General features: G+C 58.8%; 2 protein-coding genes across 2 annotated transcripts; one reads left to right on the top strand and one right to left on the bottom strand.

Annotated features, from left to right (window-relative positions):
• Window positions 1-693: 693 nt before the first annotated feature.
• Window positions 694-8,754, bottom strand: KCNA7 (potassium voltage-gated channel subfamily A member 7). The gene is made up of 5 exons (XM_066571469.1): window positions 8,727-8,754; window positions 7,622-7,831; window positions 7,409-7,517; window positions 4,094-4,667; window positions 694-1,560 (listed from the first exon to the last, which is right to left on the bottom strand). The coding sequence occupies exons 1-5, from the start codon at window positions 8,752-8,754 to the stop codon at window positions 694-696; spliced, it is 1,788 nt and encodes a 595-aa protein (XP_066427566.1).
• On the top strand, window positions 8,713-24,006 carry SNRNP70 (small nuclear ribonucleoprotein U1 subunit 70). The gene is made up of 10 exons (XM_066571483.1): window positions 8,713-8,803; window positions 9,492-9,649; window positions 10,602-10,664; window positions 11,025-11,079; window positions 11,209-11,273; window positions 11,603-11,665; window positions 11,794-11,875; window positions 19,473-19,574; window positions 21,206-21,293; window positions 23,325-24,006. Exons 2-10 carry the CDS (start codon window positions 9,503-9,505, stop codon window positions 23,968-23,970), a joined length of 1,311 nt encoding a protein of 436 aa, XP_066427580.1. The 5' UTR covers window positions 8,713-8,803; window positions 9,492-9,502; the 3' UTR covers window positions 23,971-24,006.
• Window positions 24,007-24,116: the final 110 nt, after the last annotated feature.

Raw genomic sequence — 24,116 nt, 5'->3', positions numbered from 1 at the left:
AGGTGCACTCCCAGTTCATTCCAGTCCATCCAGGTGCACTCCCAGTGCATCCCAGTATATCCAGGTGCACTCCCAGTTCATTCCAGTCCATCCAGGTGCACTCCCAGTTCATTCCAGTGTACCCAGGTGCACCCCCAGTCCATTCCAGTATATTCAGGTGCACTCCCAATCCATTCCAGTCCATCCAGGTGCACTCCCAATCCATTCCAGTCCATCCAGGTGCACTCCCAGTGCACTCCAGTATATCCAGGTGCACTCCCAATCCATTCCAGTCCATCCCAGTGCACTCCCAGTCCATCCCAGTCCATCCAGGTGCACTCCCAGTCCATCCCAGTCCATCCAGGTGCACTCCCAATCCATTCTAGTATACACAGGTGCACCCCCAGTCCATTCCAGTCCATCCCAGTGCACTCCCAGTCCATCCCAGTCCATCCAGGTGCACTCCCAGTCCATTCCAGTCCATCCAGGTGCACTCCCAGTGCACTCCAGTATATCCAGGTGCACTCCCAATCCATTCCAGTCCATCCAGGTGCACTCCCAGTCCACTCCAGTATATCCAGGTGCACTCCCAGTGCACTCCAGTCCATTCCAGTCCATCCAGGTGCACTCCCAGTGCACTCCCAGTTCATTCCAGTATACCCAGGTGCACTCCCAGTCCACCCCCCCCCTCCCTCCCACCCTCCCCTCCCCCCCTCACACCTCTGTCACCAGCCTCCCCCCTCCCCACCCCTTGTCCCCCCCTCCCGCCTCCCCGTCCACGCCCCAGCCCTCCCCGCGCCCCCCGCCCGCCTTGGGGCTCTCGGGGGCGTCCCCGGGGCTCTCGGGGTGGTGCGGGCAGGGCGAGGCCGGCACCACCTGCCCGCCCTCCTCGCCTCGCAGCTCCCTGCGGTAGAAGTAGGAGAAGTTGGAGACGATGACGGGCACGGGCAGCGAGATGGTGAGCACGCCGGCGATGGCGCACAGCGAGCCCACCAGCTTCCCCCCGACCGTCACCGGCGCCATGTCCCCGTAGCCCACCGTGGTCATGGTGACCACCGCCCACCAGAAGGCCTGAGGGATGGACGTGAAGGCCGTGGCGGCGTCCTCGGCCTCGGCGAAGTAGACGGCGCTGGAGAAGAGCACCACGCCGATGAGGAGGAAGAAGATGAGCAGGCCCAGCTCCCTCATGCTGGCCTTGAGGGTCTGCCCGAGGATCTGCAGGCCGGTGGAGTGGCGGGACAGTTTGAAGACGCGGAAGACGCGCACCAGGCGGATGACGCGGAGCACGGCCAGCGACATGGCGGGCTGGCCGATGCCGCGCTGCCGCGCCAGCTCCGTGCCCAGCGCGATGAAGTAAGGGGCGATGGCCGCCAGGTCGATGAGGTTCATGGCGCTGCGGAAGAAAGCCGCCTTGCTGGGGCTGGCCACCAGGCGCACCAGGAGCTCCAGGGAGAACCAGCAGATGCAGATGGTTTCCACCAGGAAGAAAGGGTCGGTCAGGCCGGAGCGGTGGGGAGGAGGAGTGGGGCTGGTGGTGGTGGTGGTGTTGGTGGGGGTGGGGGTGGGAGTGGGCGAGGGGGGCTGTGGGGAGAGAGGAGAGAGGTGGGCGGTGAGGGGGACGTGGAGGAAACACCGAAATCCATCACCCAGACCCCCACATCCACCACCCAGAGGGAGTTAACAGGGGTTGGAGACCACCCAAACATGGGTTAACGGGGCTTGGAGATCACCCAGACCCTCAGATCCACCACCCAGACCCCCAGATCCACCACCCAGAGGGGGTTAACAGGGGTTGGAGACCCCAAATATGAGTTAATGGGGTTGGAGACCACCCAGACCCCCAGAACCACCACCCAGAGGGGGTTAACAGGGGTTGGAGACCACCCAAACATGGGTTAACGGGGCTTGGAGATCACCCAGACCCTCAGATCCACCACCCAGACCCCCAGATCCACCATCCAGAGGAGGTTAACAGGGGTTGGAGACCACCCAGACCCCCAGATCCACCACCCAGAGGGGGTTAACAAGGGTTGGAGACCACCCAAACATGGGTTAACGGGGCTTGGAGATCACCCAGACCCTCAGATCCACCACCCAGACCCCCAGATCCACCATCCAGAGGAGGTTAACAGGGGTTGGAGACCCCAAATATGAGTTAATGGGGTTGGAGACCACCCAGACCCCCAGAACCACCATCCAGACCCTCAGATCCATCACCCAGACCCTCAGATCCACCACCCAGAGGGGGTTAACAGGGGTTGGAGACCACCCAGACCCTCAGACTGACCCCCCCACCATGAGTCAGTAGGGTTGGAGACCCCCCCCTCCCCAAAAATGAGTTAAACAGGGCTGGAGACCACCCAGACCACCCAGACCCCATGGCAAGGGCCGAGGAGGAGGAGGAGGAGGAGGAGGAGGAAGAAAAGAAAGAAAAGGGCTGAGGATGGTGAGGATGGTGAGGATGAAGATCAGAAGGACGAGAATGGTGAGGATGAAGATCAGAAAGATGAAGGTGGTGAGGATGGTGAGGATGAAGATGAGAAGGACGAGGATGGTGAGGATGAAGATGAGGATGATGAAGGTGGCGAGGATGATGAGGATGAAGATGAGAAGGATGAGGATGGCGGGGATGAAGATGAGAAGGATGAAGGTGGTGAGGATGATGGGGATGGAGGTGAGAATGATGAAGGTGCGGCAGGGATGGTGAGGATGAAGATGGAGAGGCTGAGGAAGAGGATGATAAGGACGAGGATGATGAAGCTGAGGATCGTAAGGATGAAGATGAGGATCGTGAGAACGAGGATGATGAGGAGGGTGAGGATGAGGGTGTTGAGGATGAGGAAGGTGAGGAGGAGGAGGCGGAGGAGGAGGACAGGGATGGTGACAATGAGAACGCAGCGTGGTGAGGATGAGGACGGTGAGGCTGAAGTTCACGAGGATGAAGATGAGGATGGTGAGGACAAGGAGGACAGTGAGGATGAGGAGAAGGGTGAAGAAGAGAACATAGGGATGGGAGAGGATGAGGAGGGTGAGGACAAGGATGGTGACAAAGACACCGAGGATGAGGATGATGAGGATGATGACAATGACAACCGAGGATGATGAGGATGAAGATGGCGCCATGATGGGGACACTGAAGATGAGGATAAGGACGGTGACAATGACGCTGAAGATGATGATGAAGATGGTGACAGTGACACCGATGATGAGGACGATGAGGATGATGAGGATGGCCATGACGAGGATGAGGACGGTGACAATGACACCGAAGATGATGAGGACGATGAGGATGGTGACAATGAACTGAAGATGATGAAGATGGTGACAATGACACTGAGGACCATGAGGATGATGAGGATGGCCATGATGAGGATGATGAGAATGGTGACAATGACAACCAAGGACAACGATGATGATGAGGACAAGGATGGTGACAATGGCGCTGAAGATGATGAGGATGATGAGGATGATGAAGATGCTGACACTGACACTGAAGATGATGAGGATGGTGACAATGACACCGAAGACGATGAGGATGACGAGGATGGTGACAATGACACCGAAAATTATGAGAGCGATGAGGACATGGTGACAGTAACACTGAGGATGATGAGGATGATGAGGATGATGAGGATGATGAGGATGGTGACAATGACAACCAAGGACAATGATGATGATGGGGACAAGGATGGTGACAATGGCGCTGAAGATGATGAGGATGATGAGGATGATGACAATGACACCAAGGATGATGAGGATGATGAGAATGGTGACAATGACAACCAAGGACAACGATGATGATGGGGACAATGGTGCTGATGATGAGGAGGATGATGAGGATGATGAAGATGATGAGGATGCTGACACTGAAGATGACGAGGATGGTGACAATGACACCAAGGATGATGAGGATGATGAGGACGGTGACAATGACACCGAAGATGATGAGGATGGTGACAATGACACCAAGGATGATGAGGATGATGAGGACGGTGACAATGACACCGAAGATGACGGAGATGACGACAACGACACCGAAGATGATGAGGATGACGAGAACGGCAACACCACCACCACCACCGACCCCGACTCCGCCGAACCCCGCCGCACTCACCTCTCCCTCGGCGCCCGCCCGGAACTGCGGCAGCGTCTCCAGGCAGAACACCACGATGGACACCAGGATGACCAGCACGGACAGCAGGGCCACCACCCTGGCGGCCGGCGAGCTCTCGGGGTGCTCGCACAGCAGCCACGCCCGCCGCCTCAAGCCCCCGCGCGGCAGCGCCGGCGGCTCCTCCACCGAGAACCCTTCGGCCTCGCGCAGCCGCTCCTCCGCCTCGTCCCCGAGCTGGTAGAACCTCATCTCCTCCAGGAACACGTCCAGAGGCACATCCGGGGGCCTCCGGAGCCGGCCCCCGCTCTGGTAGTAGTAGAGCACGGCCCCGAAGGCGCCGCGGTGGCGGTCGAAGAAATACTCGCGGCGCTGGGGGTCGAAGAAGCGGCGCCGGCGCCGGGGGTCGCCCAGGAGGGTGTCGGGGAAGCGCCGCAGCGTCCGCACCAAGGTCTCGAAGCGCCGGCCGGCCACGTTGATGGCCACGCGCTCGCAGCAGCCCAGAGGCTCCCCCATGCCCGCGGGGACGCCCCCGGAGCCCCGGGGCACGGGCGGGGCCGAGGGCACCGAGGGCAGCCTGGGTGAGTGAGGGGATGCAGGGTTGGGGTGGGTCACGAGGGTTTGGGGGTTTCGGGAGCCGTGCGGGGGCGCTGCAAGCTGAGGGGAGCCCAAAGGTCTTGAAGGGCCTTTGCAGCTTCGGGAGGTCCCTAAATTATTGGGGAGGGTCCTTAAAAATTTGGGGGAGCCCCCCCCAAGATCTTGAGGGACCCTCAAGGGCGTTGAAGGTGAATCTGCAGAGGAACCTCAAGGTTCTTCAGCGTTGAGGACAACCCAAGACTCTTGAGGGACCGCCGAAATATTTGGGGTCTGCAATGGGACCCTAAAGATTTGTGAGAATCCTAAAATATTTGGGGTCTACAACGTTGGAGGACCCCAAACTTTTGGGGGTCCAACCGTGGTTCTACAACGTTGGAGGAACCTCAAGGTCCTTCAGAGTTGGGGGCAGCCCAAAAGGTTTTGGGGTTTTTAAGACTTTTGGAGGGTCCCAAGTTGAGAGGAACCCTAAATTATTGGGGGTCCCAATGGGACCTTAAAGATTTTGGGGCAACCCCAAATTATTGGGGGTCCCAATGGGATCCTAAAGATTCGGGGCAGTCCTAAAATATTTGGGGTCTATAACATTGGAGGAACCTCAAGGTTCTTCAGGGTTGGGGGCAGATCAAAGGGGTTTGGGGTTTTTAAGACTTTTGGAAGGTCCCTGCTAGTGAGGGGAGCCCAAAACTCTTGGGGGTCCCAATGAGACCCTAAAAATTGGGGGAACCCCTAAAATATTGGGGGTCTACAATGTTGGAGGACCCCAAAATTTTGGGGGTCCAACCGTGGTTCTACAACGTTGGAGGAACCTCAAGGTCCTTCAGGGTTGGGGGACACCCCAAAAGGTTTTGGGGTTTTTAAGACTTTTGGAGGCTCCCTACAAGTGAGGAGACCCCAAAATTCTTGGGGGTTCCAATGGGACCCTAAAAATTGGGGGAACCCCTAAAATATTTGGGGTCTACAACGTTGGGGGACCCCAAACTTTTGTTTGGGTTCTACGGCGTTGGAGGAACCTCAAGGTCCTTCAGGATTGGGGGCAGACCAAAAGGTTTTGGGGTTCTTAAGACTTTTGGAGGGTCCCTACAAGTTGAGGGGACCCCTAAATTCTTGGGAGGGTCCCAATGGGACCCTAAAAATTGGGGGAACCCCTAAAATATTGGGGGTCCACAATGTTGGAGGAACCTCAAGGTCCTTCAGAGTTCGGGACACCCCAAAAAGGTTTTGGGGTTTTTAAGATTTTTTGGAAGGTCCCTACAAGTTCAGGGGACCCCAAAACTCCTGAGGGATCCAATGGGACCCTAAAAATTGGGGGAACCCCTAAAATATTGGGGGTCCACAATGCTGGAGGACCCCAATATTGGACTGGGTCCAACCGTGGTTCTACAACGTTGGAGGAACCTCAAGGTCCTTCAGGGTTGGGGGACATCCCAAAAGGTTTTGGGGTTTTTAAGACTTTTGGAGGGTCCCTACAAGTTCAGGGTACCCCAAAATTCTTGGGGGTCCCTAAAAATTTGGGAAACCCCCGAGCTCTTGAGGGACCCTCAAGGGCCTTGAAGGTGAAGCTGCAGAGGAACCTCAAAGTTCCTCAGTGTTGGGGACACCCCAAAACTCTTGAGGAACCCCAAAATTCTTGGGGGTCCTAAATGGGACCCTAAAGATTCGGGGGAATCCCTAAAATATTTGGGGTCTACAACGTTGGAGGACCCCAAAATTTTGGGGGTCCAACCACGGTTCTACAATGTTGAGAGAACCTCCAGGTCCTGCGATGCTCGGGGCGGCTTTGGGGACTTTTTGGGGTCCCTAAAAATTTGGGGAACCCCCTGAATTTTTTGGGGTCCAAGAAGACCCAAGGAGTGGGGGGGATCCTTAAAATTTTGAGGAACCTCAAGGTTGGGGACACCCCAAAACTCTTGGGGGGGGGGTCCAAGAAGACCCTAAAAAATTTGGGGGTCCCCCTAAATTTTCGGGAGTAACAGAATTGGGGTTTTTGGGGGGTCCTACAGATTTTGGGCACCCCCTAAATTTGGGGGGGGGGGGGGTCCCAGGGTGACCCCAAATCCTTGGGGAACCCTCGAGGTCCTTTGGGGCGTGACCCCAAAAATTTGGGGCAACCCAAAAATGTTTGGGGTTGGCAGAGCTGGGTGGGTCCTTGGGGAACCTCGAGGTCCTCGGGGCGGGGTCTCACGGTGACCCCAAAAGATTTGGGGGACCCCAAACCTGTCCCTGGTGTCCCCAAGCCAGCGGACCCCTGTCACTGAGTGTCCCCCGGCCCCCAATTGTCCCCAAGCCCCCTCACCAAGTGTCCCCCCCTTTCTGTGTCACCCGTGGTGTCCCCAGGGGGGTCCCCAAGGTGTCACCAGGGGGGTCCCCAACACCTGGCACCGGCCTGGCCCCTGTCCCCGGGGTGTCCCCAAACCCCGGCCCTGCTGTCCCTGGTCCCCACCCTGTCCCCAGGTGTCCCCTCCCTGTCACCAGGTGTCCCCCGCCACCCGGGGGGGGGTCCCCAAATCCTCCTGACCCCTGGCCCGGGGGTGTCCCGGGGGTGTCCCTGGGGGTGTCCCTGCTGTCCCAGGGGTGTCCCTGGGGTGTCCCGTCCCTCCCCCCCCCCACCCTTGTCACCAAGTGTCACCAGGTGTCCCCAGCCCGCCGTCCCCGCGTGCCCCCTCCCACGTCACCCGGGTGTCCCCAACTCTCCCCCCTGCCCCGGGCCCCTGCCCGTGTCACCGGGGTGTCCCCGACCCGCCGGTCCCGCTGTCACCGCCGCTGTCCCGTAAACAGGGTGACAGCAGCGACAGCAGCAGGGTGGCCCCGCGGTGTCGGGTTCCCCCCCGCGCTAAAAATAACGGGGGGGGGGGGGGGTGACCGGACACCCGGGTCCTCCCCCCCCCCCCACACCCACGGGGTCACCAAGTGTCCCCAATGGGGGGGGGACCGGACCGGACACCGGAGTCACCGAGCGTCCCCAAGGGGTGGGGGGCGACATCCCGGGGTGGGGGGGCAGGTGACCGGACTGGACATCGGGGTCCCCCCCCGCCACGGGGTCACCGAGTGTCCCCAAAGGGGGGGGACCGGACTGGACATCGGGGTCCTCCTCCTCCCCGCCCCGTGGGGTCACCGAGTGTCCCCAAGGATGGGGAGGGGACACCTCTGAATTGGGGGTGTGACCGGACACTCCGGGGTCACTGAGTGTCCCCAAGAAGGTGGGGGGGGGGGACACCCGGGTCCTCCTCCTCCCCCCCCCAGGGGTCACCGATTGTCCCCAAGGATGGGGGGGGACACCCCTGAGGTGGGGGGGGGTGACCGGACACTCCGGGGTCACCGAGTGTCCCCAAGAAGGTGGGGGGGGGGGGACACCCGGGTCCTCCTCCTCCCCCCCCCAGGGGTCACCGAGTGTCCCCAAGGGCGGGGGGGCTGACCGGACACCCTGGCGTCACCAAATGTCCCCAAGGAAGGGGGGGGATGACCGGACTGGACACCGGGGTCACCGAATGTACCCAAGGGAGGGGGGGACACCCCTGGGGGGAGGGAGGGGGAGGGGAACCGGTGTCACCTCTCCCCCATGGCAGAACCCCCCTAATGGGGGGAGGAAGGGGTGGTGCCCCCCCCACCGTTGCCATGGCAACGGGACGAGGGGTGGCACCCTGATTACCTCGGGGGGGGGGAGGGGGGAATGTCACCTCGGTTGTCATGGCAACGACACGAGTTTCCTCGACACCCCCCCAAAATTCCTGGTTGTAGCCCTGGTTACCATGGCAACAACCCGTTGCTATGAAGGCGGGGGGGCGCGCACACAGAGGATGTCCCCCGTTGCCATGGAAACCCCGGTTGCTACGAAGAGGCCCCGCCCCCGTCGCTATGGGGCGCGGCCACCGTGTTGCTACGGCCAAGCCACGCCCCTTACTGTCCAAAAAGCCACGCCCCCAGCAGCGTTAACCCCGCCTCAAACCACGCCTCCATCGTTAGCCCCGCCCACCTCATCCCCTCAGCCGTTACCGGCCCCTCCCCGCTTTTCCGCTGCCGTCACTTCCGGTCTCTCCCTCACTTCCGTTGGCGCCGCGGCGGCCGCGCATGCGCTACGGGGAGGCGCGCGCGGAGCGGCCGGGCCGGAGGGAGCGCGGGGTCCGTGAGGGCCGCGGGGCGGCGGGGCCGGGCCCTGAGGGGAACCGAGGGGTCCTGAGGGGAACCGAGGGGGGAACGGCGCGGGAAGGACCCGGGGAGGAAACGGGGAGAGGCCCGGAGGGGCGGGGGTGTCGTGGGGGGGGGCTGGGATGGGTGTGTGAGGGTGAGGGGGGGGCGCTGCCGTGAGGGGTGGGGGGGCTGAGGGCGGTTATGGGGAGTGAGGGAGCGGTTCTGGGGGGGTTTTGGGGGTTTCGATGTGGTTCTAGCGGTCTAGGGGTGTCAGGCGGGGACTTTGGCGGGTCTGGGGGTGGTTGATGTGGAGTTAGTGAAGCCCAGGAGGGTTTTGAGGGGTTCTAGGTGAGGTTTTGGAGGTCTGGAATGAGTCTGGGGGTGCCCAGGGTGGGGTGAGAGTGGCCCAGAAAGATTTTGAAGCATCCCAGATCGGGTCATAGTGGTCTGGGGGTGTCTGGGCTGGGGTTATTGGGGTCAGGAGAGGATTTTGGGGGACTGGGGGTGGCTGGTGTGGGGTGAGGGGGTCCCAGGTGGGGTTTTGGGATTGGGGTGAGTTTTTAGGGGTCCGGTGTGGGGTGAAGTGGTTATAATGAGAGCAGAATTTGGTGATTTTTGGATATTTTAGGATGACCTTGGGTGGGTTCAGGGGGTCCTGACCCACCCTGTGCCCCCCCAGAGCCCCCCAGGATGACGCAGTTCCTGCCCCCCAACCTTTTGGCCCTTTTTGCCCCCCGGGACCCCATCCCTTACCTGCCCCCCCTGGAGAAGTTACCCCATGAGAAGCACCACAACCAACCCTACAGCGGCATCGCGCCCTACATCCGCGAGTTCGAGGTACCCCAAAACCCCCGGGACCCCCAGAACCCTCCCCAGACCCCCCAAAACCCTCCTCAGAACCCTAAAACCCTCCCCAGACCCCCAGAATCCCCGCAAACCCCATCCCAGAACTCCCCAAAACCACCCCAGAATCCCCCAGAACTCCCTAAAACCTCACCAGACTCCCACAACCCTCCCCAGACCCCCAAAACCCCACCCCAGAATCCCCCAGACCCCCAGAACTCCCCAAAACGGCCCTGGAAACCCCATAATCCCTCCCAAAACCCCACCCCAGACCCCCAAAATTTCCCCCCAGAATTCCCCAAAACCACCCCAGACCCCCAAACCCCACCCCAGAACGCCCCAAAACTGCCCCGGACCCCCACAATTCTCCCCTGAATCCCCCCAGACCCCCATAACCCTGCCCCAAACCCCCCAGGAACCCCAAAACCCTCCCCAGAATCCCCCAAGACCCCCAAAACCCCATCCCAGAACTCCCCAAAACAGCCCCAGACCCCCAGAATCCTCCCCTGCAGCCCCCCAAATCCCCCATAACTCCAACCTAGACTCCCCCCAAACCCCCTCCCCATCCCCAAAACCTTCCCCAGACCCCCAAGATCCCCCCCAGAAGTTCCCCAAACCACCCCAGACCCCCAAAACTCCCCAAAACTGCACTGGACCCCCACAATTCTCCCCTGCATCCCCCCAAAATCCCCCATAACCCCATCCTGGACTCCTCCCAAACTCCCTCCCCACCCTCAAAACCTTCCCAGACCCCCAAAATCCCCCAAGACCCCCAAAACCCCAACCCAGACCCCCCAAATCCTCCCCCAGAACTCCCCAAAACCCCACCCCAAACCCCCACAATTCTCCCCCGAATTCCCCCAAATCCCCCATAACTCCACCCTAGACTCTCCCCAACCCCAAAACCCCTCCTGGACCCCCCCAAACCCCCTCTGTGTCCCCCCAGGACCCCCGCGATGCCCCCCCTCCGACGCGCGCCGAGACGCGTGAGGAGCGCATGGAGCGCAAGGTACGTCCAGAACCCCCCCAAAAACTGGGGGCAAACCCCCCCAAAACTGGGTGCAGACCCCTCCAGGAGGGCTCAGCCCCTTCCCCACCAGTTTGGGGGCCCTGGGTGGGGGGGGGTCCCCAAAACTGGCACCCCCCTAAATTTCAGCTCGTTCTCAGTGCAGAATTTGGTTTATCCCCCCCTCTCCCTGGGTTTTAGGGGATCCTCTTGGGTTGTGCTCCCTCTCAACTGCTGGAATTTTTTGGGGTCCCCTCTGGATTTTGGGGGGCTGTGAGTGGAACCTGTGGGTTTGGGGACCCCCTGAGGTGACCCCAACCCCCATTTTTTTGGTAATTTTCCCCCCTTTTTTTCCCACAACAGCGGCGGGAGAAGATCGAGCGAAGGCAGCAGGAGGTGGAGTCCGAGCTCAAGCTCTGTAAGTTTGGGGGGGTCCCATGGGGCTGGGGGTGGTCTTGGGGGGCTGAGGGGGGTCCTGGGGGGCTGGAGGGGTTCCCTCTTTTCCTCTGACCCCTCCTGACCCCCCTTTTTTCCTCTTCTCCCCCAGGGGACCCCCACAATGACCCCAACGCTCAAGGAGATGCCTTCAAAACCCTGTTCGTGGCCAGAGTGGTGAGTGCTGGGCGGAGGAAATGGGGTCCCCCTCAATTTGGGGGGAGTCACGCCCATTTTTGGGGTTTCTCCAGGCCCTTAGGGGTCTCCTCTCAATTTTTAGGGTTCCCCAATCCATATGGTCCCCCTTTAATTGTGGGTTCTCCCCCCAGCCCATGAGATCTATGTGTGGAGCTCCATGGTGCTCCCCCCTAATTTGTGGGGTTCCCTTCAATCTTTGGGATCTTCTCCAGATTCCTGTGGGGTTTTCCCAATCTTTGGGATCCCCCAGTTCTTGGGAACTCCCCCTCCCCCCAATTTTGGGGTCACCCTTCCTCGTTTCTTCCCAGAATTACGACACGACGGAGTCGAAGCTGCGCCGAGAGTTTGAGGTTTACGGCCCCATCAAGAGGGTGAGTGGGGGCGGTCACCCCCAAAAAATGCCCCCCTTGACCACCCTGTGCTGTCCAGGGGGGGTCACACCTGTGTGTGTGTGTCCCCCCCCTATTTTTGGGGTCCCTCACCTGTCCCACACCTGCAGATCTACATGGTGTACAACAAGCGCTCGGGGAAGCCACGTGGCTACGCCTTCATCGAGTACGAGCACGAGCGGGACATGCACTGTGAGTACCCCCAAACCCCCCCGCCCCCCGGACCCCCAAAATCCCCCAGCCCCCCCACTCCGCATGTCTGACCCCCCACTCACACCTGGGGGACCCCGTGGCTCCCCCCAGGCTGGGCACCAGGTAAGTACCAGGGTGGGGCGTGGCCAAGTGAGGCTACAGGTGGCCAAGGCTACCGGTGGTCAAGGTACAGGTGGACAAGATACAGGTGGCTGAGGTACAGGTGACCAAGGCTACCAGCGGTCAAGGGTACAGGTGGACAAGATACAGGTGGCCAAAGCTACCGGTGGCCAAGGGTTCAGGTGGCCAAAGCTACCGGTGGTCAAGGATTGAGGTGGACGAAGTACAGGTGGTCAAGGGTTCAGGCGGACAAGATACAGGTGACCACAACTACCAGTGGTCAAGGGTTCAGGCGGACAAGATACAGGTGGCCAAGGCTACCAGTGGTCAAGGTTACAGCGTTTGGGTGGCCAAACAAGAGGTTTGGACAGGGCTACCAGTGGTCAAGGGCACAGGTGGCCAAGGTGTAGGTGGCCAAATTTACAGGTGCACAGAGCTCCAGGTGACCCAGTTTTAGGTAGCCAAGGCTACGGGTGGCCAAAGTACCAGCCACTGCTCGACTACAGGCGCTGGCCAAGACAAGCTGAGGGACAGGTGGTGGCCGAGGCTATGGCTAGTCGAGGTACCAGCAGAGCCAAGACTACACGTGGTGGCCCAAGGAGAGGCAAAGCTGCAGTTGGTGGCCAAGGCTCCAGGTAGCCAAGGTTATGGCTGGCCAATGGGATGGTTGACCAAGGCTACAGTTGGCCAACCTGCAATCAGTCAGGGCTACCATTGGTCAAGGTTCCAGCTGGCCAAACTACAGGCAACCGAGGCTACGGTTGGTCAAGGCTCCAGGTAGCCAAACTACAGGCAACCAAGGCTCTGGTTGACCAAGGCTACGGTTGGCCAAGACTGCAGTTGATTGCTCAAGGCTCCCATTGGCCAAGGCTCCAGTTGGTTGGCCAAAGTTATGGTTGGCAAAGGCTCCAGTTGGCCAAGGCTGTGGTTGACCAAGGCTCCGGTTGGTTGGCCAAGGCTCCGGTTGGTTGGCCAAGGCTCTCATTGGCCAAGGCTCCAGTTGGTTGGCCAAGGCTCTCATTGGCCAAGGCTCTCATTGGCCAAGGCTCTCATTGGCCAAGGCTCCGGTTGGTTGGCCAAGGCTCTCATTGGCCAAGGCTCTCATTGGCCAAGGCTCTCATTGGCCAAGGCTCCGGTTGGTTGGCCAAGGCTGTGCGTAGACCTCAGTCAACCTTCCATTGGTCAGCCTTCCATTGGCCAAGCCTACGAGTAGACTTCCCGTTGGTCAACCTTCCATTGGCCAAGCATTCAAGTTGGCCAAGCCTATGGGTAGACCTCGGTCAACCACCCATTGGTCAACCACCATTGGTCAACCACCATTGGTCAACCACCATTGGCCAAGCGTCTGAGTCATCTGAGCATATGGGTAGACCTTCCATTGGCCAACCACCCATTGGTCAAGCGTCCACGCTGGCCACTTGGCCGAGCCTATGGGTAGAGCTCCCATTGGCCAACCTTCCACTGATGTTGGCCAGTGTTCCACTGAGGTTGTCCAATCTTCCATTGAGGTTGTCCAAACTTGCATTGATGTCGTCCAACTTTCCATTGAGGTTGGCCAGTCTGTTGAGGTTGACCAACCTTCCATTGAGGTTGGCCAATGTCTCGTTGGCCAGCCCGTCCTGCCGTGCCGGCGCCGCTCTCTCCGTGTCTCTCTGTGTCCCAGCTCCGGGGGCGTCACCGTTCTGGGTGTCCCCGTTCCGGTGGTGCCGGTTCCAGGGGTGTCCCATTCCAGGGGGGTCCCCATTCCGGGGTGTCCCAGTTCCGGGGGTGTCCCCATTCCAGGGGTGCCGGTTCTGGGGGTGTCCCCATTCCGGGTATCCCGGTTTTGGGGTGTCTCATTTCTGGGGGTGCCAGCTCTCGGGGTGTCCCCGTTGTTCTGGGTGTGTCCCCATCCCGGTGCTGTCCCCATTGTTCTGGGGGTGTCCCCATTCTGAGGTGTCCCCATCCCAGTGTATCCCAGTTTTGGGGTGTGTCCCAGTTCCAGGTGTGTCCCGGTTCTGAGCGTGTCCCTATTCTGGGATATCCCAGTTTTGGGGTATCCCATTTTTGGGGTGTCCCCAGTTTTGGGGTATCCTGTTTTTGGGGTGTCCTGCTTCCAGCATATCCTGGTTTTGGGATATCCCAGTTTTGGGGTGTCCTGGTTCTGGGGTGTCCCCATTCCAGGTATCCCGGTTTTGGGGTGTCCCCAGTTTTGGGGTGTCCCCATCCCGGTGTATCCCGTTTTTGGGGTGTCCTGGTTCTTGGGATGTCCCCATTCCAGGGTATCTGTGTTTTGGGTATCCCGTTTTTGGGGTATCCCGTTTTTGGGGTATCCCGTTTTTGGGTATCCCGTTTTTGGGATATCCTGTTTTTGGGATATCCTGTGTTGGGGGTATCCCGTTTTTGGGGTATCCCGTTTTTGGGGTATCCCGTTTTTGGGATATCCTGTTTTCGGGGTATCCTGTTTTTGGGACATCCCGCTTTTGCGGTATCCCGTTTTTGGGGTGTCCCCATCCCACTATGTCCCATTTTTTTGGGGTGTCCCAGTTCTGGGGTATCCTGTGTTTGGGATCTCCCATGTTTGGGGTATCCCATTTTTTGGGATATCCTGTTTTTGGGCTATCCCATTTTTGGGGTGTCCCCATCCTGCTATGTTCCAGTGTGTCCCTATCCCATTTTTTTGGGGGTATCCCAGTTCCGGGGTATCCCGTGTTTGGGCTATCCCATTTTTGGGCTATCCCATTTTTGGGCTATCCTGTTTTTGGGATATCCTGTTTTTGGGATATCCCATTTTTGGGCTATCCCATTTTTGGGCTATCCTGTTTTTGGGATATCCTGTTTTTGGGATATCCCGTTTTTGGGCTATCCCGTTTTTGGGATATCCTGTTTTTGGGATATCCCGTTTTTGGGCTATCTCGTTTTTGGGATATCCTGTGTTTGGGGTATCCCATTTTTTGGGGGTATCCCATTTTTGGCGTATCCTGTTTTTGGGCTATCCCATTTTTGGGTTATCCCCATCCCGCTATGTTCCAGTGTGCCCCTATCCCATTTTTTGGGGTGTCCCCATCCTGCCGTGTCCCATTTTTTTGGGGGTGTCCCAGTTCTGGGATCTCCCGTTTTTGGGATCTCCCGTTTTTGGGATCTCCCGTTTTTGGGGTACCCTGTTTGTGGTGTATCCTGTTTTTGGTGTATCCTGTTTTTGGGATATCCCATTTTTGGGCTATCCCATTTTTGGGCTGTCCCCATCCCGCTATGTTCCAGTGTGCCCCTATCCCATTTTTTGGGGTGTCCCCATCCTGCCGTGTCCCATTTTTTTGGGAGTGTCCCAGTTCCGGGATCTCCCGTTTTTGGGATCTCCCGTTTTTGGGATCTCTCGTTTTTGGGATCTCCCGTTTTTGGGGTACCCTGTTTGTGGTCTGTTTTTGGTGTATCCTGTTTTTGGGATCTCCTGTTTTTGGGCTATCCCATTTTTGGGCTATCCCATTTTTGGGCTATCCCCATCCCGCTATGTTCCAGTGTGCCCCTATCCCATTTTTTTTGGGGGTGTCCCCATCCTGCCGTGTCCCATTTTTTTTGGGGGTGTCCCATTTCCGGGGGGGTTTTTCGCCGTTTCCGCGTGCGTTTTTTTTGGGGTGTGGTTTTTTTTTTTTTTTTTGGGGTGGGGCGGGAGGAACGTCGTTGTCGCTGTCGCTGTCGCTGTTGTTTTTTTTTTCCCGGCGGCGCGCCGGGGGTCGTCTTAATTAACTACCGAATTAATTAACTGTGTTTTATTGTCACTGCAGCCACCTTTGTGATGGCTTTTGCCACTGCTGGCTTGCAGCTGATCCTAGTGCTCCCCCCTCCACACCTCAGTGTATGGTTGGTATAAGGGTTTGTATCCTGGTAAGACACGTTTGTAACCCCCCCCCCCCCACCCACCCACCCCAAAATCTGCAGCACCCACACCCCCCCCCCCAACGCTGGGGGATGGAATGGGGGGGGGATGGAATGGGGGGGGCGCTGGGGGGAGCTTTGACCCCCCCCCCCACCCCACCCCGACCCCCCCCCTCCACCACCCCATTTCCCCAAGGGCAGCCGAGGAGGTTTTTTTTCTGTTTTTTTTTTTGGGGGAGGGGGGGGAGTTTTGATTTTTTGGATTTTTGGGGAGACCCCTCTGCTCACAGCCGGGCTGGGCCGGGCTGGGGGCGGCAGGGTTGGACCCCCCCCCCCCCCCCAAAAAAAAAAAAAAAATCTATTTATTTATCTGACCCCCCCCCTTTTAATTTAAGCAATCCCCCCCCCCTCTTGTTTTTCTTTTTTTGGGGGGGGGGCTCCTCATAGCGCCCCCCCCCCAGACCCCTCACCTCATTGACCCCTTCCCGGCGCGGGCAGGGAGCGAATCCCACCTGGAATTCCCAAAATTCCCGAATTTCCCCAGCCCCCCCCGCCCCCCCCCAGCATGGTCATGGCCTCAGTGACCCCCCCCCCCCCCCCACAGTTTTTTTGGTTTTTGGGTTTTTTTTGGGGAGGGGGTCCTCAAGGACCCCCCCACCCCCACCCCCTGGATATGGGGGTGACAAGGCAGGACCCCCCCCCCCCAACCCAGCTCCCCCCACCCCAGTTTTGCCCCCCGAGGAGGAGGAGGAAGAGGAGGAAAAGGAGGAAGAGAAAGGGGGGGGGGGCCCATGGTGCACCCCCCCCCTCAGAAAACAAAAAAATTTGGGGACCCCCCCCAGGAGCTTGGATGTTTGTGTAGGGAGGGGGACAGGTCCCTTAGAGAGAGGGGGGGGGGTCGGGTTTGGGGGGGAGGTGGGAATGTGGGGGGGGGGCACTGAGCCCCCCCCCCCCAAAAAAAACCCAAAATTTGGGGAGCGCCTCCCCCCCGCCCGGTCCCAGCGACCGAGAGGGGATTTGGGGAGGGGGGGTGGGGTAAAAACGGCGTTTTTGGGGGAGGGGGAGGAGGGCCTGACCCCCCCCCCCCCCCCCCCCCAGCCGTGTGAGGAGGTGGGGGGGGGGGGGGTCCCGAGGTGGGGGGGGGGGGTTGGTGGTGAGGGGGGGGAGGGGGTGTTTGGGTCATTTTTGGGTTGTTTTTGGTTTTGGGGAGGGGGCGGTTTGAGGTAGGGGAAGGGTCTCAGGTAAGGCCCCAGCGCCCGTCCAGGAGCGGCTTCGTCTGGAGGGGCCCCCCCCCCATCCATAGCGGGGGGGGCGGGGGGGGGACATGGACCCGCCCCCCCACCACAAACAGGACTCTGGGGGGGGGGAATTTGGGGAGGGGGAGGGGTTATGGGGTGGGGGGGAGGGGCTGCGTCATGTTGGTGCTTTGGTTGGGGTGGGGGGGGGCAAAAATGTCGACCCCCCCCCCCCCCCGAAAAAAATTTAAAAAAACCCCCAAATTTTTGGGGGGTGTGAGAGTGGGGGGGGGGCAGGTAAGGCCCCCCCCAAATTAAGGGGGGGGTCGTTAATTAAGGAAAAGAGGTGACGACCCCCCCCCCAAAAAAAATGAGGTGTTGGGGGGGGGGTGGTTTGTAGGTGAAGGGGGTGAAACCCCCCCCCCTAAAAAATTAATGGGGGGGGGGGCAATGTTCAGGTAAAGGCGGTGAAACCCCCCAAAAAATCAAAGTGGGGGGGGGTAATTTACAGGTAAAGGTGGTGACCTCCCCAAAATTCAAAGTATGGAGGGGCAATGTTCAGGTAAAGGTGGTGACCCCCCCCAAAAAAAGGAGGTGTTGGGGGGGGGGCAATGTACAGGTAAAGGTGGTGACCCCCCCAAATTTAAGGTGGGGGGGCAATGTTCAGGTAAAGGTGGTGACCCCCCCAAAAATGAGGTGGGGGGGCATTAATCAGGTAAAGGTGGTGACCCCCCCAAAAATGAGGTGTTGGGGGGGGCAATGTTCAGGTAAAGGTGGTGACCCCCCAAAAACATGTAATGGGGGGGGGGGGGGGGTCAATAATCAGGTAAAAGACCCCCCCAAAAATGAGGTGGGGGGGTCAATAATCAGGTAAAGGTGGTGACCCCCCCAAAAATGAAGTGGGGGGCAATGTTCAGGTAAAGGTGGTGACCCCCCCCCCAAAAAAAAGTAATGGGGGGGGTCAATAATCAGGTAAAAGACACCCCCAAAAATGAGGTGGGGGGGGTCAATAATCAGGTAAAGGTGGTGACCCCCCCCCAAAAAAGGAGGTGTTGGGGGGGGCAATGTTCAGGTAAAGGTGGTGACCCCCCCAAAAATGAGGTGGGGGGGTCAATAATCAGGTAAAGGTGGTGACCCCCCCAAAAATCAAAGTGGGGGGGGGGCATTGTTCAGGTAAAGGTGGTGACCCCCCCAAAAACATGTAATGGGGGGGGGGTCAATAATCAGGTAAAGGTGGTGACCCCCCCCAAAAACATGTAATGGGGGGGGGTCAATAATCAGGTAAAAGACCCCCCCAAAAACGAGGTGTTGGGGGGGTCAATGATCAGGTAAAGGTGGTGACCCCCCCAAAAATGAGGTGGGGGGGGGCAATGTTCAGGTAAAGGTGGTGACCCCCCCAAAAATCAAAGTGGGGGGGGGTCAATGTACAGGTAAAGGTGGTGAACACCCCAAATTTAAGGTGGGGGGGGGTTAATAAATAGTTAAGGTGGTGACCCCCCCCCCCAAAAATGAGCTGTGGGAAAGGCAATGTTCAGGTAAAGGTGGTGACCCCCCAAAAATGAGGTGTGTTTGGGGGGGTCAAACAGTAAAGGACCCCCCCCGCCCCAAAAATAAGGTGGGGGTGTCAATCAACAGGTAAAGACCACCCCCTCCCCCCCCCCCCAAAAAAACATAAGGTGTTGGGGGTCAAAAAGGTAAAGACCCCCCCCCAAAAAAAAAATCTAAGATGGGGGGGGGTCAATAAACAGGTAAAAGACCCCCCCCCCAAAAAAAAATAAGGTGGGAGGGGTTAGAAAGGTAAAAGACCCCCCAAAAATAAAGTGGGGGGGTTAAAAAGGTAAAAGACCCCCCCAAAAAATGATGGGGGGAGGGTTAAAAAGGTAAAAGACCCCCCAAAAAATGATGTGGGGGGGTTAATTTATGGGTTGGGGGGGGGTCAATGTACAGGTGAAGGTGGTGACCCCCCCCCCCAAAAAAACCCCAAAATTTGGCGGGGAGGGGGGGGGGGTCCATAAACAGCTTTAGGCGTCCCCTTGCCCCCCCCCCCCCTAAATTTTGTGTTGTCGATTTTTGGGGGCTCCATTTTTTTTTTTTGGGGTGGGGGTGGGGGGGGGGGTCCTCACTCCCTAACCCCCACCCTTGTCCTTTTTTAGGGGGGGGGGTCACCCCTTTAAACCCCCCCCCCCCCCTTTGGGATTTTTTGGGGGATTTTTGGGGCCTTTTTTGGGATTTTTTTGCGGGATTTTTTTTAGGGATTTTTTTGTGGGATTTTTTTTTTTTTTTTTGGGGGGGGGTGGGGGTGGGGGCTGACCTGACCCCGCTGTAGCTGACCCCCCCCCCCTCTCCCCCCCCCCCTCACCCTCGGGACCCCCTCCCCAAATATTTTGCAGCCGCCTACAAACACGCGGACGGGAAGAAAATCGACGGGCGCCGGGTGCTGGTGGACGTGGAGCGGGGCAGGACCGTCAAGGGATGGCGACCCCGGCGCCTGGGTGAGACCCCAGCCCCAAATCCGGGGGGGGGCTGCACCCCCAAATCGGGGCTGCACCCCCAAATCGGGGATTTTCCCGCTCAAAATCGGGCTTTGAAACGGGCGGGTTTGGGGTTTTCGGGGTTTTTTTTTTGGTGTTTCTGCCCCATTTCTGGGGATTTTTTTTTGGTGCCTTTCCCCATTTTTGGGGTTTTTTTTGGTGTTTCCTCCCAATTTTTTGGGGTTTTTTTGGTGTTTCCCCCCAATTTTTTGGGGTTTGGTGTTTCTCCCCATTTTTGGGGTTTTTTTTGGTGCTTTTCCCCGTTTCTTGGGGTCTTCTTTGGTTCCTCCCCCAATTTTTTGGGGTCTGTTTGGTTCCCCCAATTTTTGGAGGTTTTTTTTTGGTGTTTCTCCCCATTTTTGGGGTTTTTTTGGTGCCTTTCCCCATTTCTTGGGGTCTTCTTTGGTTCCTCCCCCAATTTTTTGGGGTCTGTTTGGTTCCCCCAATTTTTGTTTTTTTTTTTTTTGGTGTTTCCTCCACATTTTTTGGGGTATTTTTGGTATTTCCCTCCAATTTTTTGGGGTTTGTTTGGTGTTTCTTCCCCATTTTTTGGGGTTTTTTTTGGTGCCTTTCCCCATTTCTTGGGGTTTTTTTTTTTTGGTGTTTCCTCCACATTTTTGGGGTTTTTTTTGGTGTTTCCCCCCAATTTTTTGGGGTTTGGTGTTTCCCCATTTTTTGGGGCTTTTGTTTGATGCCTCTTCCAATTTTTTTCATTTTTGGGGCGTTCTCCCTCATTTTTTGGGGATATTTTTTGGTTCCTCCCCCAATTTTTGGGGTTTGGGGTCAGTTTTGGGTTTTGGGGTCAGTTCTGGGTTTTGGGGTCACTTTTGGGGTCCCTGTCCCCACAGGGGGACGTTTGGGGGATCAATTCTGGGTTTTGGGGTCATTTCTGGGTTTTGGGGTCACTTTTGGGGTCCCTATTCCCACAGGGGGAGGTTTGGGGGTCAGTTCTGGGGTTTGGGGTCGGTTTTGGGGTCATTTCTGGGTTTTGGGGTCACTTTTGGGGTCAGTTTTGGGTTTTGGGGTCACTTTTGGGGTCCCTATTTCCCCAGGGGGAGGTTTGGGGTTCAGTTCTGGGTTTTGGGGTCAGGTTTGGGTTTTGGGGTCACTTTTGGGGTCCCTGTCCCCACAGGGGGACGTTTGGGGGATCAATTCTGGGTTTTGGGGTCATTTCTGGGTTTTGGGGTCACTTTTGGGGTCCCTATTCCCACAGGGGGAGGTTTGGGGGTCAGTTCTGGGGTTTGGGGTCGGTTTTGGGGTCATTTCTGGGTTTTGGGGTCACTTTTGGGGTCAGTTTTGGGTTTTGGGGTCACTTTTGGGGTCCCTATTTCCCCAGGGGGAGGTTTGGGGTTCAGTTCTGGGTTTTGGGGTCAGGTTTGGGTTTTGGGGTCACTTTTGGGGTCCCTATTCCCCCAGGGGGAGGTTTGGGGTTCAGTTCTGGATTTGGGGTCACTTTTGGGGTCACTTTTGGGGTCCCTGTTCCCGCAGGGGGAGGTTTTGGGGTCAGTTTTGGGTTTTGGGGTCGGTTTTGGGGTCACTTTTGGGGTCATTTTTGGATTTTGGGGTCACTTTTGGGGTCCCTATTTCCCCAGGGGGAGGTTTGGGGGGCACCCGGCGCGGCGGAGCCGACGTCAACATCCGGCACTCGGGCAGGGACGACACGTCCCGCTACGACGAGCGGTGAGCCCGGGGCGGGGACCTCGGGATTGTCACCCTTGGGACCCTTTGGGATTGTCACTGTCACCTTTGGGACCCTTGGGATTGTCACTGTCACCCTTGGGATTGTCACTGTCACCCTTGGGACCCTTGGGATTGTCACTGTCACCCTTGGGATTGTCACTGTCACCCTTGGGACCCCTGGGATTGTCATTGTCACCCTTGGGATTGTCACTGTCACCCTTGGGACCCTTGGGATTGTCACTGTCACCTTTGGGACCCCTGGGATTGTCACTGTCACCCTTGGGATTGTCACTGTCACCCCTGGGATTGTCACTGTCACCTTTGGGACCCCTGGGATTGTCATTGTCACCCCTGGGATTGTCACTGTCACCCCTGGGATTGTCACTGTCACCCTTGGGACCCTTGGGATTGTCACTGTCACCTTTGGGATTGTCACTGTCACCCTTGGGACCCTTGGGATTGTCACTGTCACCTTTGGGATTGTCACTGTCACCCTTGGGACCCCTGGGATTGTCACTGTCACCTTTGGGACCCTTGGGATTGTCACTGTCACCCCTGGGATTGTCACTGTCACCCTTGGGATTGTCACTGTCACCCCTGGGATTGTCATTGTCACCTTTGGGACCCCTGGGATTGTCATTGTCACCCCTGGGATTGTCACTGTCACCCCTGGGATTGTCATTGTCACCCTTGGGACCCTTGGGATTGTCACTGTCACCCTTGGGACCCTTGGGATTGTCACTGTCACCCCTGGGATTGTCATTGTCACCTTTGGGACCCCTGGGATTGTCATTGTCACCCCTGGGATTGTCACTGTCACCCCTGGGATTGTCATTGTCACCTTTGGGACCCCTGGGATTGTCATTGTCACCCCTGGGATTGTCACTGTCACCCCTGGGATTGTCATTGTCACCTTTGGGACCCCTGGGATTGTCATTGTCACCCCTGGGATTGTCACTGTCACCCCTGGGATTGTCATTGTCACCCTTGGGACCCCTGGGATTGTCATTGTCACCCTTGGGATTGTCACTGTCACCCTTGGGACCCTTGGGATTGTCATTGTCACCCTTGGGATTGTCACTGTCACCCTTGGGACCCTTGGGATTGTCATTGTCACCTTTGGGACCCTTTGGGATTGTCACTGTCACCCTTGGGATTGTCACTGTCACCCTTGGGACCCTTGGGATTGTCATTGTCACCTTTGGGACCCTTTGGGATTGTCACTGTCACCCTTGGGACCCTTGGGATTGTCACTGTCACCCCTGGCATTGTCGCTGTCACCCCTGTGCCTCCCCTGGGACCCCCGGGATTGTCATTGTCACCCCCTGTGTCACCCCTGGGACCCTTTGGGACCCCTGTGTCACCCTTGGGACCCCCTGGAATGGGTCAGGGACCCCCTGGACCCCCTTGGGACCCCCTGGAATGGGTCAGGGACCCCCAGGCCACCTCAGGGACCCCCTTGGGACCCCCTGCAATGGGTCAGGGACCCCCTTGGGACCCCTTGGAGTGGCTCAGGGACCCCCAGGCCACCTCAGGGACCCCCCTGGAATGGGTCACGGACCCCTTTGGGACCCCCTGAAATGGGTCAAGGTTCCCCCAGGGCACCTCAGTGTCCCCCAGGAATGGGTCAGGGACCCCCTTGGGACCCCCTGGAATGGGTCAGGGACCCCCAGGCCCCTTTGGGACCCCCAAGCCACATCAGAGACCCCCTTAGGACCCCCTGGAATGGGTCAGGGACCCCCTTGGCCACCTCAGGGACCCCCTGGAATGGGTCAGGGACCCCCTTGGGACCCCCTGGAATGGGTCAGGGACCCCCAGGCCCCTTTGGGACCCCCTGGAATGGGTCAGGGACCCCCTTGGGACCCCCTGGAATGGGTCAGGGACCCCCAGGCCCCTTTGGGACCCCCTGGAATGGGTCAGGGACCCCCTTGGGACCCCCTGGAATGGGTCAGGGACCCCCCCAGACCCCTTTGGGGACCCCTCCAGACCCCCCCCCGCCCCCTCCGCCCCTGACGGGCTCGGTCCCCGCAGGGACCGGGAGCGGGAGCGGGAGCGGGACCGCCGGGAGCGCTCTCGGGAACGGGACCGGCGCCGTTCTCGCTCCCGGGAGCGGCGGCGGCGAACGCGGAGCCGCGAGAAGGACGAGAGGGAACGGAAACGGGGCGGGAGCCGCGACCGCAGCAAAGACCGAGACCGAGACCGAGACCGCAAACGCCGCTCGCGATCCCGAGACCGAAAACGCGACCGGGATCGCGACAAGAAGGACGAGGGACCCCCGGAACCGCTGGAACCCCCGGAGGAACTGGGAGGAGGAGGAGGAGGAGGAGGAGAACCGGGAAGCGGCGAGGGGATGGCGGGGGAGGCGGCGGCGGAGAAACGGGAGCGGGAACGGGAGCGGCGCCGAGGGCACCGGGAGAGGGAGAGGAGGAGGGAGCGGGAGCGGGAGCGGGAGCGGGAGCACAAACGGGAACGGGAGCGGCGCGACGAGAGAGCGGCGGGAGGCGGCGGCGGGAGCGGGGCGGCCCCGGGCGGCGAGGGCGGCGAGGGCGGCACCGGAGCGGGGGAAGCGGAGCTGCTCTTCGAGGGCGGCGGCGGCGGCGGCGGCGGCGGCGGCTCCGGGAGCGACGGGTACCTGGGGGCGGAGAACGGGTACCTGCTGGAGCCCGCCATGGAGTGAGCGCCGCGGGGCGAATAAAGGCGTTTTATCCCAAAATCCGCGAAATTTGGGGGTTTTTGGGGCGGGGGGGATGGGGGAGGGGGTGCGGGGTGCTGCAGGGAAAGAGGAAAAAAAATTGGGGGTTTTTTGGGGTTTTTTTCAGGTGG

The sequence above is a fragment of the Molothrus aeneus genome, unplaced genomic scaffold (genome assembly GCF_037042795.1).
Source record: "Molothrus aeneus isolate 106 unplaced genomic scaffold, BPBGC_Maene_1.0 scaffold_70, whole genome shotgun sequence".
NCBI lineage: Eukaryota > Metazoa > Chordata > Aves > Passeriformes > Icteridae > Molothrus > Molothrus aeneus.
Note: the sequence above shows the minus strand (reverse complement) of the source record. Positions and strands in the feature narration are given on the sequence as shown.

Excerpts from the sequence above, each read along its gene's own strand:
- KCNA7 (XM_066571469.1), bottom strand. The coding sequence starts at position 8,754 with ATGCGCGGCCGCCGCGGCGCCAACGGAA. Across the intron at positions 7,832-8,726 it reads CCGCCGCGGCGCCAACGGAA|AGGTGTCCCCTCCCCATCCT; the intron begins GTGAGGGAGAGA and ends CCCCCAATTCAG. Across the intron at positions 4,668-7,408 it reads GGCGGGTCGGGGACACCCCG|GCTGCCCTCGGTGCCCTCGG; the intron begins GTGACACGGGCA and ends TCACTCACCCAG.
- SNRNP70 (XM_066571483.1), top strand. The coding sequence starts at position 9,503 with ATGACGCAGTTCCTGCCCCCCAACCTTTTGGCCCTTTTTGCCCCCCGG. Across the intron at positions 9,650-10,601 it reads CCTACATCCGCGAGTTCGAG|GACCCCCGCGATGCCCCCCC; the intron begins GTACCCCAAAAC and ends GTGTCCCCCCAG. Across the intron at positions 21,294-23,324 it reads ACGTCCCGCTACGACGAGCG|GGACCGGGAGCGGGAGCGGG; the intron begins GTGAGCCCGGGG and ends CGGTCCCCGCAG.